The 21,178-nt window shown below is 47.1% G+C and overlaps 2 protein-coding genes across 2 annotated transcripts in view; one reads left to right on the top strand and one right to left on the bottom strand.

The window, feature by feature from the left end:
* The window catches only part of LOC306917915 (voltage-dependent calcium channel gamma-1 subunit-like), a gene marked incomplete at both ends in the record, with an annotated part of 56,204 nt that overhangs the window by 17,596 nt on the left and 17,430 nt on the right, over nucleotides 1–21,178 (bottom strand). The window lies entirely within an intron of this gene.
* On the top strand, nucleotides 5,709–7,115 carry LOC306917914 (nuclear factor 7, ovary-like; the record flags this gene model as incomplete). Its single annotated transcript, XM_079530812.1, has 1 exon — nucleotides 5,709–7,115. One exon carries the CDS (start codon nucleotides 5,709–5,711, stop codon nucleotides 7,113–7,115), a length of 1,407 nt encoding a protein of 468 aa, XP_079386938.1.

Here is a 21,178-nt window from a genome sequence, read left to right as displayed (position 1 = left end):
GTGTTCCCTGGGTGCAGTACTTTAGTTAGACTAGTCATTGGTCCGAAAAACGACAACCCACCTCAAACCTAGCCTGGTTAATAAACCAGACCGAATCAGCCGTTGGCAAAAAAAAGTTGCCTACCAGCGGATTTCGCGACAGTGTTGTGTGATATTAGTCTGGCTTATTAGCCAGGCTACCTCAAACCCTAACCTAACCATAACCGCAAGCACGGGAGCAGGCGCTAGTCCGAGATGTGGACGCATGTCGAACCAATGCTCCGCCGGATTAAAGTATGCCTCCCGTGTTCCCTGCTAGTTCATTAGAGGTTGTTTATGGTGTTTTTGTTCCAGTCCTGTAACCTGTTCTTGTGTGTTTCCGGAGAATAAATCAGTGTTAATTTGACCTGCTCTGCTCTTGCCTGTCTGCTGTTCTGCATTTGGGTCCCACTAGCTTGAGTGACCCAGTGGCGTGCACAGACATTTAGAGGGGCAGGTGCTCAAGTTAAAAAAGGGCACCTTGTGCAGCGCGTGGAACCGGCCGGTTGCCTTAATCCATTTTGGGCGGGAACCCCTTTTGGTGTTAGCATTATGTTATGCTTTAGCTATTGAAAAATAGCAGATCTACAAGCTCGTAGCGCGCCACCGAGTGGCGCGCTACGAGCTTGTAGGTCTGCTATTTTTGAAAAATCAAAAAAAAAAAAGGAAAACAAATGTTTTTTTTTTCTTTTTTTTTCAAAAGGGCACATTGCCAAAAGGGCAATGTGCACCCCCTAGTGTCTATCTGTGCACGCCACTAGCTTGAGTCACACCGTGACAATTTGCAGCGACGACGAGAGAACAACTATAAAACACGACAGCAGTAGCATTTAGCTTCAGCCAATTTCATTTGGATCACCTTTAACTGCTTTTTAACCCATTTGGACCTGAGGACGATTCTACAAATGTCTTCTAAATCCTGACAGTTTTCTTCAAAAACCCCATGTTTCTATGTCGGTCGTTCTCAAACATTTTCATGTCAAGGACCCCCAAATATTATATGTAATATGGTGCCGACCCCCATTTGAAAATATGTTGTTCCAGGGACCCCCCCCCCCCCCCAGAAGCAAAGATTTGAGTTAAAAACGTTCGTTCTGAAAGAATATATATTCAAAGATTTCTGCCACATTTTCACGATTTTTCAAAAATAGCAGACCTACAAGCTCATAGCTCATGAGCTTGGAGATCTGCTATTTTTCAATAGCTAAAGTATAACATAATGCTTAAAACACCAAAAGGGGTTCCCGCCCAAAATGGGTTTTAACATGCTGATATACCGCTTGATAGTATTGGTACTGGTAGAGATGATCAAATAAACTAAAACAACAGCTGCCGCAAACACTGAACACTGGGCGACTGTGGCTCAGGAGGTAGAGCAGGTCGTCCAATGATCCATGGGTCGGCGGTCGGCTGTTCGAATCCCGGCTCCTCCTGTCTACATGTCGAAGTGTCCTTGGGCAAGACGCTGAACCCCAAATTGCTCCCGATGTGCTGGTTGGTACCTTGCATGGCTTCCGCCGCAATCGGTGTATGAATGGGTGAATGTAATGCACAATCTATGTAAAGCGCCTTGGATAAAGGCGCTATATAAATGCACCATTTACCATTTACCATTTACTGAAACAGACAGGAAGACACATTAAAAAACAATTTAAAAAAAAGCTAGATACAAACATAAGTACCACAGACGAAAAACAGTCTAAGTCCAAATTTCAGACTGACCCCTCCACGAAAAGGCCTCGTTGTCCTGAACCCTTATCTATCATTTATATATTATGGATCAATAGTGTGGACTTAGACTGTTATTCGTCTGTGGTACTCACTGTATAAATTATATTCTTGTCAGGTACACAATGCATTATCTTCATCATTGATTTAAACTGTGCAAGTGGTGATGACACAGAAACTAACTTTATAATGTGTTGAAGGGCATTTTGGACCAGGAGTTGAGGGCGTTAGAAAGAAAAGAGTGTGTGCTCGCCCTACTACGCCCTAGGGATGTTGAGTCATTTGATCTCGTACAGCTCTCATTTTTCCAGGACAACATCGTCTCGGACAGATTAAAGCATGTGTCCGTATGAGCGGACTTATCATGTACTCAAGTACATGTACTTTCAGTATAACAGTATTTACAATTTCCAATACTTTTACTTCTACTCCACTACATCTCAGAGGCAAATAATATTGTACTTTTTAACTCCACTACAATTGTTATTGAGCATGCAGAAGTTCTGACGTGACTCCCCTGGTTGATCCCGGAAGTATAATTTCTCTAACATGCAGGGTCATCTTAGGGTCATCTTAGAATCGTCATATAAGCATCGTGGTACACAAATAAACAAGCTGTGTCAGCGATATTGTCGGGGAGGTGTCTCTGTATATCGTTTACGATAGTCAGTTTGTTTCTAGCGAAACTTTAACTAATTCCAGCGGCAGTAACATTAGCGTTTTCTCACAGTCAGTTGACTTCATATATGAGTGAAACCGCCGGGATCAAATTTGTTTATCTTTGGAACACAGTTCTAATTTGACACGATACAAGAAGAGCCTATGTGAAAAACAAAAAGCGACCCAGTTATAGGATGTGTAATTGACGTCAGGCTTCGGTGCTCTATTGTTCGTCAAATAACTGATTTATTCAGTGCTCTTCTCTCATAATGATGGTGACCTTTTTAGCCAAGGTACACGAGTCACCTTCCTGAAGGAGCACTTCACCTAGTTTCAACATTATATTTGTATAATTGGTCCTTCCTTAGTAATGTTCATTTTAAGATGGCACCGTTTCGGCCCACTCACTCCTTGTTGCCTCATTGGTGGGCGCCTGTGCATGTGCACAGTTCAGAAACCGGCCTGTACCAATGACGCATCAGCATCATCGATGGGAACGCCAAGTTACTAGAAACTACAGCCGTTTCTCTTCCTGGAACGTTAGTGTGCTCTCACATTCTCTTGCATTCATGCAATAGAGGGTATGCGCTAACCTGACTCCCCCAGATGGGGCAGCAGAGAGTACACTGGGTAGGGGGGAAAGTTAAGCAAAGCAAAGTTACTATATTTACCCAGGGTAACTGGACTAAGCATCAGATACTTGTTTACAGCCAGGCCCTGCTCATAGAACATTTCATGGTAGTGGTTCAATGCCTTGCTCAAGGGCACTTCAGCGGTGGTAATTTTAACGTGCCGGTCCGGGGATACGAACTGGCGACCTTCCGGTATCAAGACCGCTCCGCAAACCGTTCGGCCACCGCTGCCACTAACCCAGTGTACTCTCTGCTGCCCCATCTGGCGGAGTCAGGTTAGGTATGCGCATGCTTAAATTGAATGGCACATCGAGTGGCAAAGCAACAGGCAAAGTGAGTTTAACATTGTTTAATGTTGTTTAATGCAATCAGATAGGACTTTTCTGTTTGGATGTATGGGCTGTCAAGGCCAGAAAGTATTTTTTTTGCCACTCAGTAGGCATTCCTGCAACTTCCGGGTTTGATGATGATGCCACGCGCATACCCTCTATTCACCTTTAGCTAAGCCCCGCCCCGTCCTCTCCCACTTAGACACTCCCACTTGGACACTTTCCAGCCGGGCTCATTCATTCCAATATGGAAAATATCATGGATTGTACACATTCAATGTTGGTTCATTTTTGGAACCAGAACTTCAAAGTCTCTTCCAAATCCGTCAACACAAGGCCTGCCATATGCACTGGAAAAATATGTCTGTGACAATTCCTTTTAAAAACAATGTTTTATCATATAGAAAAACTATTGGTGGAGAGGTTTGTCTAACCCATGTTATTCTTAGCTGTGATTGGACCATGGAGCAGTTTGGGGAGGGGCTTAGCTATATGTCAATATTGTTCACATACAGTTCAATATTGAATCACTGAGGCCTGCATGCAGCTGTCCATGTGGTTTCATCTGAATCACTGAGGCCTGCATGCAGCTGTCCATGTGGTTTCCAAAGGGTGTGCTTAATAACACTGGTGTGCTGGTATGACAAATACAACCACACATTACTGTCATCACCAGACCGACACAGGCTGGCAGGCAAATACTGTCTGTCTGTCTGTCTGTCTGTCTGTCTGTCTGTCTGTCTGTCTGTCTGTCTGTCTGTCTGTCTGCCTGCCTGCCTGCCTGCCTGCCTGCCTGCGAGTCTGTTGTAGGTAGACTACAATCCCTAGGCGGCAATTCACGTGTTATCACTAGATAGCAAAACGATTACGCCGCAATAAAAACAGGTCACTTGGTTCGATGTGTACACTCTCAGAGTTACAGACGAGGGCCGTAAGGGTGTGTGTGTGCGTGCGCACGTGCGTGCGTGCGTGCGTGCATGTGTGCGTGTGCGTACTTTGCAATAGGTACGTGGAGTGTCAAAGCTTGTTTTGTCGTCGTCACGGCGATAAGATTCTACTTCAGTTCAAACGTACAGCTTCCACTCCTACCGTTTCCACTGCTACAGGACGGAACACTAGTAAAGTATACGGCATGTACATTATTTTAGGTACTATACTGGAGTCTGTCCATTGTTCAATATTATACTACTCAACTACCTCCGAGGTAAATATTGTACTTTGTACAATATTGTACTCCACTACAATTATTACTACAATTATTGATTTAGATTATTATTACTAAACATTCATGAATTAATTAAGCACTATTTTGTACTTTGGTTATTCAGGAAAACAATGCTGCTCTAACAGTACAAGCTCACGAGTATTTAATACTAAAAATAGGCATTCTGCATTAAGAGTACTTTTGTGACTAAGTATATTTTGACAGAAAAAAAAGAAAGGAATATAGCACATGACTTTTACTGAGTATTTCTACATTGAGGCATTTCTACTTTATTTACGTAAATCTGTGTACTGCTTCCACCATTGTCGTATTTATTTACGTAAATCTGTGTACTGCTTCCACCATTGTAGTATTTATTTACTTAAATCTGTGTACTGCTTCCACCATTGTCGTATTTATTTACGTAAATCTGTGTACTGCTTCCACCATTGTCGTATTTATTTACGTAAATCTGTGTACTGCTTCCACCATTGTAGTATTTATTTACTTAAATCTGTGTACTGCTTCCACCATTGTCGTATTTATTTACGTAAATCTGTGTACTGCTTCCACCATTGTAGTATTTATTTACTTAAATCTGTGTACTGCTTCCACCATTGTAGTATTTATTTACATAAATCTGTGTACTGCTTCCACCATTGTAGTATTTATTTACTTAAATCTGTGTACTGCTTCCACCATTGTCGTATTTATTTACGTAAATCTGTGTACTGCTTCCACCATTGTCGTATTTATTTACGTAAATCTGTGTACTGCTTCCACCATTGCAGACCACTTGAACCTGCTGTTGACAGTTAGTTGGCTGAATGAACTTTAACAGTGGAAGTAAACTTCCGGGGACATTCGAACATAGAGTGTAACTCTCTTCTTCTTTCAGCTAATTCCCACCCGTGGTCACCACAGCGGATCATCGTTTCCATCGACAATTCTGAGTCTTCCTCAGTCACTCCAAACATCTCTGCATGTCCTCTCTCACCGACAGCATCCATAAACCTCCCGTCTGGCCTTCCTGATCTCCTCTTCCTTGGCAGCTCCATCTTCAGCATCCTTCTCCCAGTGTTACCTAGACCGACTGGCTGATCAAAGAGTTTGTAGCTTAATTCGCTCAGAGACAAAATGGCTTCTAAATCGTCTTTCACAGAAGATGATTTTTCCTGCCCTGTGTGTCATGACATCTTTGAACATCCTGTTGTCCTTTTATGTAGCCACAGCTTCTGCAAAGCCTGTCTGCAGGAGTGGTGGCGAGAGAAACAAATAAAGGAATGTCCGGTTTGCAAGGAGATACATTCATTAGATCATCTACCCTGTAACCTGGCTCTGAAGAACCTGTGTGAGACCTTCATACAGGAGAGACTTCAGAGATCGACTGAGGTTCTCTGCAGTCTGCATCGTGAGACATTCAAACTGTTCTGTCAGGAATGTCAACAGCCAGTGTGTGTCGTGTGTCGAGATTCTAAAAAACACACCGACCACAGATGCAGACCTGTCGATGAAGCTGCCCTGGATCACAAGAAGGAAGTCCGTAAATCACTGTGGCCTTTAGAGTGGAAACTGAGTACCTTTAAAACAGTTAAAACAGAGTATGATCAAACAGCAGAACACATTAAGGTCCAGGCCCAGAACACAGAGACGCAGATGAAGGAAGAGTTTAAGACGCTTCATCAGTTTCTACATGATGAAGAGGAGGTCAGGATCACTGCACTGAGGGAGGAAGAGCAGCAGAAGATTCAGATGATGACAGTAAAGATCGAGGGTCTGAACAGAGACATATCAACCATTTCAAACACAATCAGAGACATAGAGGAGGAGCTGAACGCTGAACACGTCTCATTCCTGCAGAACTACAAAACCACAGTGGAGAAAGTCCAGCTCACACCGCCGGACCCACAGCCTGTCTCAGGAGCTTTGATAGACGTGGCCGAACACCTGAAAAACCTGACTTTCCGAGTCTGGGACAAGATGAAGGACAATGTCTCCTACACTCCTGTCATCCTGGACCCCAACACTGCCCATCGAGAACTCATCCTGTCTGATGATCTGACCAGCGTGAGGCATGGGTGGGGACAGCTGCTCCCTGACAACCCAGAGAGGTTTGACTGGTGGTACGGCGTCCTAGGTTCTGAGGGCTTTAACTCAGGGACTCACAGCTGGGATGTTGAGGTTGGAGACAACACAAACTGTGAGATAGGTGTGAGGGAAAAGCCCAACGAAAGGAAAGGACGCATAGCAGGTCAATACTGGAGAATAGAGTTATATAGAGGTAGTTATAATGCACGCTCCTCATCAGAGTCATCCACTTTTCTCTCAGTGGAGCCGAAACCCCAGAGGATCAGAGTCCAGCTGGACTGGGAACAAGGAAAGCTGTCCTTCTCTGATCCTGATAATAACACAGAACTACACACCTTCACACACAGCTTCACTGAAACCCTCTTTCCATACATTTGGACTGATTGGTGTTCTCTCCCTCTGAAGATATTACCAAGGAAGGTCGGGAAGATCAGTGTAACTCTGTCATCTGACTAGTGGCTCTTGTCGACTACAAGAACTATAAGTGAACCATTATTTCAGGTTCTGGCATGGGTTGGTTTCCATGCACAGCTCGGTTCTCAGAACCAAATTTGGGCCCTGCATCAGTGGGTGAATTCTGGTAACTCAGAATACAGAACTCAATAGGCCTACTTTCAAAAATTCACATTCATTAGTTATAGTTATACAGTAGTTGTGAACGGCCATTTATCGAGTCATTATGAGTTAAATTGTTATGTCTTCATCCAGCCAACTGGGAGGTGTAGACTAGTTCACCCATAGAGTATTAAAAGGATAGAGACTGAACCGGAGCGACAGCCCCGCCCCCCGCTAGTCATTTCAGTGGAAGTTGCTCAGTGGCGTTTTGAAGCACCCGGAAGAACCGTCTACTTCCGCATTGTTTCAAAATGCAGAAGTGCAAACGAGCGCTCAATGTTAAACCCCAGCTGCACGGGGTTTCCTCGTCATAACTCCACGGGTCCGCCTGCAGTCCCACCTCTTACCACTAGGGCCCAGTGCTTCAACGTTGGAGAGCCTCATTGGGGGCTTGAGTTCACACCTGTGAGTCTGTGAGCCAGACAACTCTTGTGATGTTGCATCCCGTTTAAACGAATATCTGTTCCATATTTATGACCTTATAAAGTACAGTGTAACATTTTAAATGGCCGGGTGAAATAAATGTATGTTTTGCAAAATGGTTGGATATATATGTATACGATTTGAACATGCACAGTATAACTATTAGACCTAAATTAAACATGTCATATTTCTTGTATAAATGGTAAATGGTGCATTTATATAGCGCCTTTATCCAAGGCTCTTTACATAGATTGTGCATTACATTCACCCATTCACTCACACATTCATACACCGATTGCAGCGGAAGCCATGCAAGGCGGTGCCGTGTCGTTAGTCAGAAGGTTCCTTGTTCCGAAATTACTATCCCTATCTCTAATCCTAACCTAAACATAACCGCAAGCACGGGAGCAGTGCATGTTCGGACCAACGGGACTTCGGATCTATGGGCAGTTCCCTGCAAGGCACCAACCAGCAAATCAGGAGCAATTTGGGGTTCAGTGTCTTGCCCAAGGACACTTCGACATGTAGACAGGAGGAGCCGGGATTCGAACCGCCGACCCATGGATCATTGGACGACCTGCTCTACCTCTTGAGCCACAGTCGCGTGGCTCTGTGGACGTCTTGGGCACAAATTGTGTTAAAATGACTGGATATGTAGGTTTTGCAGAAGTTTGTAGGAATTGTATTAGTATCGAGGCCTTAAATGTAATCTTCTTTTAATGTATTTGGTCCCTCATAATAAATATAAAGTCAAATATAAATACTTTTCTGGTTACCCTCCATGTCCCAAAAGTAAATAAGGACATTTACTTAAGTACTGTACTTAAGTACAATGTTGAGGTATTGTACTTTACTTGAGTATTTCCAATTTCAAATACTTTTACTTACACTCCACTACATCTCGGATACAAATATAAATAATGCACTTTTACTCCACTAGATTTATTTGAAAACTTTGTTACTAGTTACTTTGTAGATTTTGATGATTATTACAAAACATATATTATTAACCACTTTATATACATTGCAGTTGATACTGAAAAATTGTGAGTACTTATTCCACTGTACAAAACCACACAGTCACACTTATTATATTTCACTTTCAGCTAAAATAGACGATCTACAAGTTCACAATGTCAGCTTCTATGCAGACTGCAGGCTATTTGCACTACTTTTGCATGACTCTGCATGACAAAGTATGGTAAAAAACAACAACACAAAACGTTTAACAAGGTTTCTTGCCGACAGCTACAATATGATGTGAACTAGTTAAATATTACAAATGATTTCATGACTCCACGAGGTAATATGATGTAAACTATGAACCCCGGAGGAAACATTATGTCTGTTATATCACCTGACTCAGTGATAGTAAAATGATAATTTTAATAAAATATTAAAACAGCTTATACTTGGTAAAGCCCAAAGTGTGTTTCTAGGATGTAGATTTATAGAGGTTAGGGGATGATGTTCAGTGCAGGCCAACAGGTCAAAGGTCAAAGGCTATGTGGTATCTGGTGGAACCACATTTCATTAATATCGCTTAATAATGTTAAACTATACATAGACTAAATTGTTTTAAACTAAAAGTGTTACTCTCGTCTCTCTCCTCATGAGAGGCTCAGGCTACAGGACGTGTTTGTGTAGACGCTCAGGCACCAGGTCACAGCTGGCACTATGCTAAATAAGCTATAGGCCTACTTTCATCTAGGAGCATTCAGACCAGAGGTCTCCTGTTGTGCTTCCTGTGACCTGTCCAGACAATTTGGTTTGGGTGTTAACGACTGTCTGTTTCAAATGTGTATTGGGATTTGGGACTGTATAAAACCCTACTCAAATGTTGAATCTGTAGTAGTGTGTCCTGCCGTCAGGCTGGGTGCATGCATGGCTCCGGCCATGCATCTGATGCTGTACTGAACTCTGCAAATAAAATGGAACTCCGAAACCTTCATTCATCTGTCTGCCTCTGCGTTTATCCTGAGTACTTTTGCCTAAGTATTAGAGGTTTGTTCATGGGCTTTGTAGAGAGAATAGCAGTCTCTCTTTGGAGTTTTTATACTTCAATTGGTGCGTCATAACCGGTGTCTTTGATGCATTTTTTTGCGTCAGGCAGAAGAGAACCGGCGGGGCTTTTTGGATATTTCAGTCTAATTTTGGCGGTTGGTGGTTTGTTTGATTTTTCGGCGAAACGGCGTTAGTCTACAGCGGGAAGGAGTGGTCTTCTCTTCGGATGGGGAACAACAGCTCAAACGGTGTGCTCCGGATCTCTGGTGATCAGCGGCCTGGACTCGGCGATCGACAGGGGGGGAGGCCCTCCACAGCGCGTCGACGGGGAACGTGCTTCTCTTCACGTCTCGGCGGGGAGCAGCGGATCTCCAACCCGAGGGGCGGCGATGCTCGGCGGCGATTCGAGGGGGATCCTTGGCTTCATCTACTCGGCGATCAGCGGTCGAAGGGAGGCGGAGGACCCGCTTCATCGGCTCTGCTCTGCTCGGCGACGGCGAGGCGAGGCAGCTTATACGGGCTCGCTACGGTCTGCTTTGGTGACCATCCGCGGTTCTCGTGAATTCGCTTTGTCAGTCATGTGTTGTGATTCATGACTGAAGGGAGGAGGAGGTGTGTAGAATTCATTTCGAAATGGACAAGAGGACAGTGTCAAACAGCGGCCGTACGGTGCAATGTACTGATCACACATTATACACGACACGGGCCGAAAAAGGACACATCTCCGTGGCGGTGCGTCAAGGAACTGTACAGCCTTGCTGCCCGTGCGTGATGACTGATGGACAAAGAGGTTATGTATTGTTGTGAAAGTGATTTTTAATTGCATACTAGGCAAATTGGACAGCCGAGAAAAATATATTGCAGTGTAGTATAGGATGTTTTTTCGCTTTATAGTGGTGTCTAGTATTTAATGGGTTGCCTTAATCAATCAACATTTCAGATTAGATTTTAATAGAACACTAAAAGATTCTACTGATGCTGAACCGAAATTTAGTTATGTGTAAAGTATGTAATGAGAATTGCCTGAAGAAGTTATGTAACCTTGATTCCGTTTGTCTCTGTAACCATTTGAATTCTAATGTAATTGTTTGTTTGTCTTAGGCCTATCTGTTGTTTTTAATTTTATCTTTTCTTAGTGTCAAGGGAGGAGGTCCAAATGTGGTTCCTTTTATTTTGTGATAAACGTGTAGTACGTTTAGCAAGGGAGGAATGTGGTATCTGGTGGAACCACATTTCATTAATATCGCTTAATAATGTTAAACTATACATAGACTAAATTGTTTTAAACTAAAAGTGTTACTCTCGTCTCTCTCCTCATGAGAGGCTCAGGCTACAGGACGTGTTTGTGTAGACGCTCAGGCACCAGGTCACAGCTGGCACTATGCTAAATAAGCTATAGGCCTACTTTCATCTAGGAGCATTCAGACCAGAGGTCTCCTGTTGTGCTTCCTGTGACCTGTCCAGACAATTTGGTTTGGGTGTTAACGACTGTCTGTTTCAAATGTGTATTGGGATTTGGGACTGTATAAAACCCTACTCAAATGTTGAATCTGTAGTAGTGTGTCCTGCCGTCAGGCTGGGTGCATGCATGGCTCCGGCCATGCATCTGATGCTGTACTGAACTCTGCAAATAAAATGGAACTCCGAAACCTTCATTCATCTGTCTGCCTCTGCGTTTATCCTGAGTACTTTTGCCTAAGTATTAGAGGTTTGTTCATGGGCTTTGTAGAGAGAATAGCAGTCTCTCTTTGGAGTTTTTATACTTCAATTGGTGCGTCATAACCGGTGTCTTTGATGCATTTTTTTGCGTCAGGCAGAAGAGAACCGGCGGGGCTTTTTGGATATTTCAGTCTAATTTTGGCGGTTGGTGGTTTGTTTGATTTTTCGGCGAAACGGCGTTAGTCTACAGCGGGAAGGAGTGGTCTTCTCTTCGGATGGGGAACAACAGCTCAAACGGTGTGCTCCGGATCTCTGGTGATCAGCGGCCTGGACTCGGCGATCGACAGGGGGGGAGGCCCTCCACAGCGCGTCGACGGGGAACGTGCTTCTCTTCACGTCTCGGCGGGGAGCAGCGGATCTCCAACCCGAGGGGCGGCGATGCTCGGCGGCGATTCGAGGGGGATCCTTGGCTTCATCTACTCGGCGATCAGCGGTCGAAGGGAGGCGGAGGACCCGCTTCATCGGCTCTGCTCTGCTCGGCGACGGCGAGGCGAGGCAGCTTATACGGGCTCGCTACGGTCTGCTTTGGTGACCATCCGCGGTTCTCGTGAATTCGCTTTGTCAGTCATGTGTTGTGATTCATGACTGAAGGGAGGAGGAGGTGTGTAGAATTCATTTCGAAATGGACAAGAGGACAGTGTCAAACAGCGGCCGTACGGTGCAATGTACTGATCACACATTATACACGACACGGGCCGAAAAAGGACACATCTCCGTGGCGGTGCGTCAAGGAACTGTACAGCCTTGCTGCCCGTGCGTGATGACTGATGGACAAAGAGGTTATGTATTGTTGTGAAAGTGATTTTTAATTGCATACTAGGCAAATTGGACAGCCGAGAAAAATATATTGCAGTGTAGTATAGGATGTTTTTTCGCTTTATAGTGGTGTCTAGTATTTAATGGGTTGCCTTAATCAATCAACATTTCAGATTAGATTTTAATAGAACACTAAAAGATTCTACTGATGCTGAACCGAAATTTAGTTATGTGTAAAGTATGTAATGAGAATTGCCTGAAGAAGTTATGTAACCTTGATTCCGTTTGTCTCTGTAACCATTTGAATTCTAATGTAATTGTTTGTTTGTCTTAGGCCTATCTGTTGTTTTTAATTTTATCTTTTCTTAGTGTCAAGGGAGGAGGTCCAAATGTGGTTCCTTTTATTTTGTGATAAACGTGTAGTACGTTTAGCAAGGGAGGAATGTGGTATCTGGTGGAACCACATTTCATTAATATCGCTTAATAATGTTAAACTATACATAGACTAAATTGTTTTAAACTAAAAGTGTTACTCTCGTCTCTCTCCTCATGAGAGGCTCAGGCTACAGGACGTGTTTGTGTAGACGCTCAGGCACCAGGTCACAGCTGGCACTATGCTAAATAAGCTATAGGCCTACTTTCATCTAGGAGCATTCAGACCAGAGGTCTCCTGTTGTGCTTCCTGTGACCTGTCCAGACAATTTGGTTTGGGTGTTAACGACTGTCTGTTTCAAATGTGTATTGGGATTTGGGACTGTATAAAACCCTACTCAAATGTTGAATCTGTAGTAGTGTGTCCTGCCGTCAGGCTGGGTGCATGCATGGCTCCGGCCATGCATCTGATGCTGTACTGAACTCTGCAAATAAAATGGAACTCCGAAACCTTCATTCATCTGTCTGCCTCTGCGTTTATCCTGAGTACTTTTGCCTAAGTATTAGAGGTTTTTTCATGGGCTTTGTAGAGAGAATAGCAGTCTCTCTTTGGAGTTTTTATACTTCAGCTACTCATGCGACCTCATCACATCAAGAGCGTAGATATGGGTCGTGATCCCTCAACCACACACATTCTACTTCAGTTCAAACACACAACTACCACTGCTACAAATAACTGTATGTCCACTGCTATAGGAGGGAGAACGGGAAAGTAACTACACGGTATACACATTTCCTCAAGTACTGAATTTACGTACAATTCGAGGTACTTTATTTATATCTAAATCTAAATATATAAGTCCTCTACTCGACTATCTCTGACGTAAATATTGTACTTTGCATTTCACTACAATTATTCAAGCGAGCTTTAGTTACAATTCATGCTGCATATTTAGTATTGGTATTAATCATGAACAAATGAAGCCCTTTAATTTGTTGTCATAGGCCTATCTCACAGCCCGCTTTCCACGCCCACTTCCGGTAAATAGTGGTGTCATTTAACATTAGCATTTACACGTTTTTTTCTCTGGAGAATCTAAGTACATTTTCTAATGTAAAAATGTGACAGACCAATATTATTATGAAGCAAACAAGATGGTAAATCAGCTCGGACAGATAGAACAAACCTTACCTTGAGAAAACAAAAGTTGTAGACTTCTTAAATTACCTCTGTTAACATGTAGCGTCTATGGAGTGACGTCACGCTATCACCACTAGCCCCGAAAGGGGGCGTATTAAGGGGGCGGGGAAATTCTGTGAGATAGGCTTATTGTCAGCCGGTAGGCCTACATAAGCTCTTTTCAAAAGAATCTGTAATTTGTAGGAAAATACTTTCGCACACCTATAAATAGGCCAGTGGACATCAGGCGTATGTACAGGTGCGTAGGCCAGTGGACATCAGGCGTATGTACAGGTGCGTAGGCCAGTGATCAGGCGTATGTACAGGTGCGTAGGCCAGTGGACATCAATCAGGCGTATGTACAGGTGCGTAGGCCAGTGGACATCAATCAGGCGTATGTACAGGTACGTAGGCCAGTGGACATCAATCAGGCGTATGTACAGGTACGTAGGCCAGTGGACATCAATCAGGCGTATGTACAGGTACGTAGGCCAGTGGACATCAATCAGGCGTATGTACAGGTACGTAGGCCAGTGGACATCAATCAGGCGTATGTACAGGTACGTAGGCCAGTGGACATCAATCAGGCGTATGTACAGGTGCGTAGGCCAGTGGACATCAATCAGGCGTATGTACAGGTGTGTAGGCCAGTGGACATCAATCAGGCGTATGTACAGGTGCGTAGGCCAGGGGACATCAGGCGTATGTACAGGTGCGTAGGCCAGTGGACATCAGGCGTATGTACAGGTGCGTAGGCCAGTGGACATCAGGCGTATGTACAGGTGCGTAGGCCAGTGGACATCAATCAGGCGTATGTACAGGTGCGTAGACCAGTGGACATCAATCAGGCGTATGTACAGGTGCGTAGGCCAGGGGACATCAGGCGTATGTACAGGTGCGTAGGCCAGTGGACATCAATCAGGCGTATGTACAGGTGCGTAGACCAGTGGACATCAATCAGGCGTATGTACAGGTGCGTAGGCCAGGGGACATCAGGCGTATGTACAGGTGCGTAGGCCAGTGGACATCAATCAGGCGTATGTACAGGTGCGTAGACCAGTGGACATCAATCAGGCGTATGTACAGGTGCGTAGGCCAGGGGACATCAGGCGTATGTACAGGTGCGTAGGCCAGGGGACATCAGGCGTATGTACAGGTGCGTAGGCCAGGGGACATCAGGCGTATGTACAGGTGCGTAGGCCAGTGGACATCAATCAGGCGTATGTACAGGTGCGTAGGCCAGGGGACATCAGGCGTATGTACAGGTGCGTAGGCCAGTGGACATCAGGCGTATGTACAGGTGCGTAGGCCAGTGGACATCAGGCGTATGTACAGGTGCGTAGGCCAGTGGACATCAATCAGGCGTATGTACAGGTGCGTAGGCCAGGGGACATCAGGCGTATGTACAGGTGCGTAGGCCAGTGGACATCAATCAGGCGTATGTACAGGTGTGTAGGCCAGTGGACATCAGGCGTATGTACAGGTGCGTAGGCCAGGGGACATCAGGCGTATGTACAGGTGCGTAGGCCAGTGGACATCAGGCGTATGTACAGGTGCGTAGGCCAGGGGACATCAGGCGTATGTACAGGTGCGTAGGCCAGTGGACATCAGGCGTATGTACAGGTGCGTAGGCCAGTGGACATCAGGCGTATGTACAGGTGCGTAGGCCAGTGGACATCAGGCGTATGTACAGGTGTGTAGGCCAGGGGACATCAGGCGTATGTACAGGTGCGTAGGCCAGGGGACATCAGGCGTATGTACAGGTGCGTAGGCCAGTGGACATCAAGCGTATGCACAGGTGTGTAGGCCAGTGGACATCAGGCGTATGTACAGGTGTGTAGGCCAGTGGACATCAAGCGTATGTACAGGTGCGTAGGCCAGTGGACATCAGGCGTATGCACAGGTGTGTAGGCCAGTGGACATCAGGCGTATGTACAGGTGCGTAGGCCAGTGGACATCAAGCGTATGCACAGGTGTGTAGGCCAGTGGACATCAAGCGTATGCACAGGTGTGTAGGCCAGTGGACATCAGGCGTATGTACAGGTGCGTAGGCCAGTGGACATCAGGCGTATGTACAGGTGTGTAGGCCAGTGGACATCAGGCGTATGTACAGGTGTGTAGGCCAGTGGACATCAATCAGGCGTATGTACAGGTGCGTAGGCCAGGGGACATCAGGCGTATGTACAGGTGCGTAGGCCAGTGGACATCAGGCGTATGTACAGGTGTGTAGGCCAGTGGACATCAATCAGGCGTATGTACAGGTGCGTAGGCCAGGGGACATCAGGCGTATGTACAGGTGCGTAGGCCAGTGGACATCAGGCGTATGTACAGGTGCGTAGGCCAGTGGACATCAGGCGTATGTACAGGTGCGTAGGCCAGTGGACATCAGGCGTATGTACAGGTGCGTAGGCCAGTGGACATCAATCAGGCGTATGTACAGGTGCGTAGACCAGTGGACATCAATCAGGCGTATGTACAGGTGCGTAGGCCAGGGGACATCAGGCGTATGTACAGGTGCGTAGGCCAGTGGACATCAATCAGGCGTATGTACAGGTGCGTAGACCAGTGGACATCAATCAGGCGTATGTACAGGTGCGTAGGCCAGGGGACATCAGGCGTATGTACAGGTGCGTAGGCCAGTGGACATCAATCAGGCGTATGTACAGGTGCGTAGACCAGTGGACATCAATCAGGCGTATGTACAGGTGCGTAGGCCAGGGGACATCAGGCGTATGTACAGGTGCGTAGGCCAGGGGACATCAGGCGTATGTACAGGTGCGTAGGCCAGTGGACATCAATCAGGCGTATGTACAGGTGCGTAGACCAGTGGACATCAATCAGGCGTATGTACAGGTGCGTAGGCCAGGGGACATCAGGCGTATGTACAGGTGCGTAGGCCAGGGGACATCAGGCGTATGTACAGGTGCGTAGGCCAGTGGACATCAATCAGGCGTATGTACAGGTGTGTAGGCCAGGGGACATCAGGCGTATGTACAGGTGCGTAGGCCAGGGGACATCAGGCGTATGTACAGGTGCGTAGGCCAGGGGACATCAGGCGTATGTACAGGTGCGTAGGCCAGTGGACATCAGGCGTATGTACAGGTGCGTAGGCCAGTGGACATCAGGCGTATGTACAGGTGTGTAGGCCAGGGGACATCAGGCGTATGTACAGGTGCGTAGGCCAGGGGACATCAGGCGTATGTACAGGTGCGTAGGCCAGTGGACATCAGGCGTATGTACAGGTGCGTAGGCCAGTGGACATCAGGCGTATGTACAGGTACGTAGGCCAGGGGACATCAGGCGTATGTACAGGTGCGTAGGCCAGGGGACATCAGGCGTATGTACAGGTGCGTAGGCCAGTGGACATCAAGCGTATGCACAGGTGTGTAGGCCAGTGGACATCAGGCGTATGTACAGGTGTGTAGGCCAGTGGACATCAGGCGTATGTACAGGTGTGTAGGCCAGTGGACATCAAGCGTATGTACAGGTGCGTAGGCCAGTGGACATCAGGCGTATGCACAGGTGTGTAGGCCAGTGGACATCAGGCGTATGTACAGGTGCGTAGGCCAGTGGACATCAAGCGTATGCACAGGTGTGTAGGCCAGTGGACATCAAGCGTATGCACAGGTGTGTAGGCCAGTGGACATCAGGCGTATGTACAGGTGCGTAGGCCAGTGGACATCAGGCGTATGTACAGGTGTGTAGGCCAGTGGACATCAATCAGGCGTATGTACAGGTGCGTAGGCCAGTGGACATCAATCAGGCGTATGTACAGGTGCGTAGGCCAGTGGACATCAATCAGGCGTATGTACAGGTGCGTAGGCCAGTGGACATCAATGAAAGGAATAGAATACACCGCACATTGTTGTTCCGGTCCCTCCGGACCTTCTTCACATTGTTGTTCCGGTCCCTCCGGACCTTCTTCAGATGCCTGACGAAGGTCCGGAGGGACTGAAACGTTGCATTATTAAAAGAGAAAATACTCATGTACCGAGCAAATACACAGTGTGCGGGTGTATTCTATTCCTTTCACACATCTGTAATTTTAAAAATAAATCATCCTGCATTTAAGAGTATAGGCCTATACTTTTACTTTTGTTACTGTAAGTATGATTTTGACCAGGGGAAAAAACACAAATACAGTAGGCCTGCATGACCTTTATACTATAAACTGACGGGGGATATACTGTAGCAGCAGGGAGCAATAATGACTCTCACAAGAGAGCAGACGAACATTTCTGCTTTTCACTAACAGTTAACGGGTGGGGGCGCTGGGGTCCGGAGCTATTCAGTTAACGGGTGGGGGCGCTGGGGTCCGGGGCTATTCAGTTAACGGGTGGGGCGCTGGGGTCCGGAGCTATTCAGTTAACGGGTGGGGGCGCTGGGGTCCGGGGCTATTCAGTTAACGGGTGGGGCGCTGGGGTCCGGGGCTATTCAGTTAACGGGTGGGGCGCTGGGGTCCGGGGCTATTCAGTTAACGGGTGGGGGCGCTGGGGTCCGGGGCTATTCAGTTAACGGGTGGAGGCCCTGGGGTCCAGGGCTATTCAGTTAACGGGTGGGGCGCTGGGGTCCGGGGCTATTCAGTTAACGGGTGGGGGCGCTGGGGTCCAGGGCTATTCAGTTAACGGGTGGGGGCGCTGGGGTCCGGGGCTATTCAGTTAACGGGTGGGGGCGCTGGGGTCCAGGGCTATTCAGTTAACGGGTGGGGGCCCTGGGGTCCAGGGCTATTCAGTTAACGGGTGGGGGCGCTGGGGTCCGGGGCTATTCAGTTAACGGGTGGGGGCCCTGGGGTCCAGGGCTATTCAGTTAACGGGTGGGGGCGCTGGGGTCCGGGGCTATTCAGTTAACGGGTGGGGGCCCTGGGGTCCAGGGCTATTCAGTTAACGGGTGGGGGCGCTGGGGTCCGGGGCTATTCAGTTAACGGGTGGGGGCGCTGGGGTCCGGGGCTATTCAGTTAACGGGTGGGGGCGCTGGGGTCCAGGGCTATTCAGTTAACGGGTGGGGGCCCTGGGGTCCGGGGATATTCAGTTAACGGGTGGGGGCCCTGGGGTCCGGGGCTATTCAGTTAACGGGTGGGGCGCTGGGGTCCAGGGCTATTCAGTTAACGGGTGGGGGCGCTGGGGTCCAGGGCTATTCAGTTAACGGGTGGGGCGCTGGGGTCTGGGGCTATTCAGTTAACGGGTGGGGCGCTGGGGTCTGGGGCTATTCAGTTAACGGGTGGGGCGCTGGGGTCTGGGGCTATTCAGTTAACGGGTGGGGCGCTGGGGTCCGGGTCTATTCAGTTACAACTAGATAAAGTGCCCCTCGGGGCATAGATAGGTCTCCACCAGGGCAGGTCAGGTTGTGGCCTCCTGGTGGCGCTATAATAGGCTTTTGTGAGCTGAGCTCTCATTGCAACTATTATAAAGTATACTATAGCTGGCACAACATAACAACTTCTAGATCTAGATAGACCAATCACATTGCCCGGAGAGGGTCTCGTGACCGCCGTTTCTGTGGTGAGTAAAAACAAAGAGAAGGGCTGGGGGAGAGCAGGTGTTTCTCTTCACCGTGGCTCAGTGACGTCATGTTGTAGTTTTAGTAAAAACAAAGAGAAGGGCTGTGGGAGAGAGGTGGTTTTATCTTCACTGCGGCTCAGTGACGTCATGTTGTAGTTTTAGTAAAAACAAAGAGAAGGGCTGTGGGAGAGCAGGTGTTTCTCTTCACCGTGGCTCAGTGACGTCATGTTGTAGTTTTAGTAAAAACAATGAGAAGGGCTGTGGGAGAGCGGGTGTTTCTCTTCACCGTGGCTCAGTGACGTCATGTTGTAGTTTTAGTAAAAACAATGAGAAGGGCTGTGGGAGAGCGGCGGTGTGCTCAGTGACGTCATGTTGTAGTTTTAGTAAAAACAATGAGAAGGGCTGGGGAGAGTGGTGGTGTGCTCAGTGACGTCATGTTGTAGTTTTAGTAAAAACAAAGAGAAGGGCTGTGGGAGAGCGGCGGTGTGCTCAGTGACGTCATGTTGTAGTTCCCGATGATAGCGGTGGTCACTTCATCACTGAAAACGAATAGGCCTTTAGTTGACTGAGAGAACTTTTAGCGCGAAACAGCATTCACAGTGAAAGGAAACTTTGCTAGAAGACTAGGGTGTAACCACAAATCTTTTTCTTCTTCTTTCAGCTAATTTCCATCAGCGGTTTCCACCTCCAATTCTGTTCTCTGAGTCTTCCTCAGTCACTCCAACCATCTCTGCATGTCCTCTCTCACCGACAGCATCCATAAACCTTCTCAGTCACTCCAAACATCTCTGCATGTCCTCTCTCACCGACAGCATCCATAAACCTCCTCAGTCACTCCAAACATCTCTGCATGTCCTCTCTCACCGACAGCATCCATAAACCTCCCGTCTGGCCTTCCTGATCTCCTCTTCCTTGGCAGCTCCGTCTTCAGCATCCTTTTCCCAGTGTTACCTAGACCGAGTTTGTAGCTTAATTCGAGACAAAATGGCTTCTAAATTGTCTTTCACAGAAGATGATTTTTCCTGCCCTGTGTGTCATGACATATTTGAACATCCTGTTGTCCTGTTATGTAGCCACAGCTTCTGCAAAGCCTGTCTGCAGGAGTGGTGGCAAGAGAAACAAATAAAGGAATGTCCGGTTTGCAAGGAGATACATTCATTAGATCATCTACCCTGTAACCTGGCTCTGAAGAACCTGTGTGAGACCTTCATACAGGAGAGACTTCAGAGATCGACTGAGGTTCTCTGCAGTCTGCATGCTGAGGGTCTGAACAGAGACATATCAACCATTTCAAACACAATCAGAGACATAGAGGAGGAGCTGAAAGCTGAACACGTCTCATTCCTGCAGAACTACAAGACCACCGTGGAGAAAGTACAGCTCACACCGCCGGACCCACAGCCGGTCTCGGGAGCTCTGATAGACGTGACCGAACACCTGGGCAACCTGACCTTCCGAGTCTGGGACAAGATGAAGAACATTGTCTCCTACACTCCCGTCATCCTGGACCCCAACACTGCCCATCGAGAACTCATCCTGTCTGATTATCTGACCAGTGTGAGGCATGGAGAGGAACAGCAACTTCCTGACAACTCGGAGAGGTTTGGCTGGTGGTACGGCGTCCTGGGTTCTGAGGGCTTTAACTCGGGGACTCACAGCTGGGATGTTGAGGTTGGAGACAATATAAAGTGGGAGATAGGTGTGTCATTAGCCAGGACTAACGAAAGGAAGCAAGGCAAAGGTGGGCCATACTGTACAAATATGATGGTATGTTTTTTCCACGTTCCACTTATCATTGTTTCCCGGCGGAGCAGAAACCCCGGAGGATCAGAGTCCAGCTGGACTGGAACGAAGGAAAGCTGTCCTTCTCTGATCCCGATAACAACACGCATACACACCTTCACACACACCTTCACTAAAACACTCTTTCCATACATCTGGAGTCCTCCTAA

This window comes from Electrona antarctica (genome assembly GCF_951216825.1).
Source record: "Electrona antarctica genome assembly, contig: scaffold_175, whole genome shotgun sequence".
NCBI classification, from domain to species: domain Eukaryota; kingdom Metazoa; phylum Chordata; class Actinopteri; order Myctophiformes; family Myctophidae; genus Electrona; species Electrona antarctica.
Note: the sequence above shows the minus strand (reverse complement) of the source record. Positions and strands in the feature narration are given on the sequence as shown.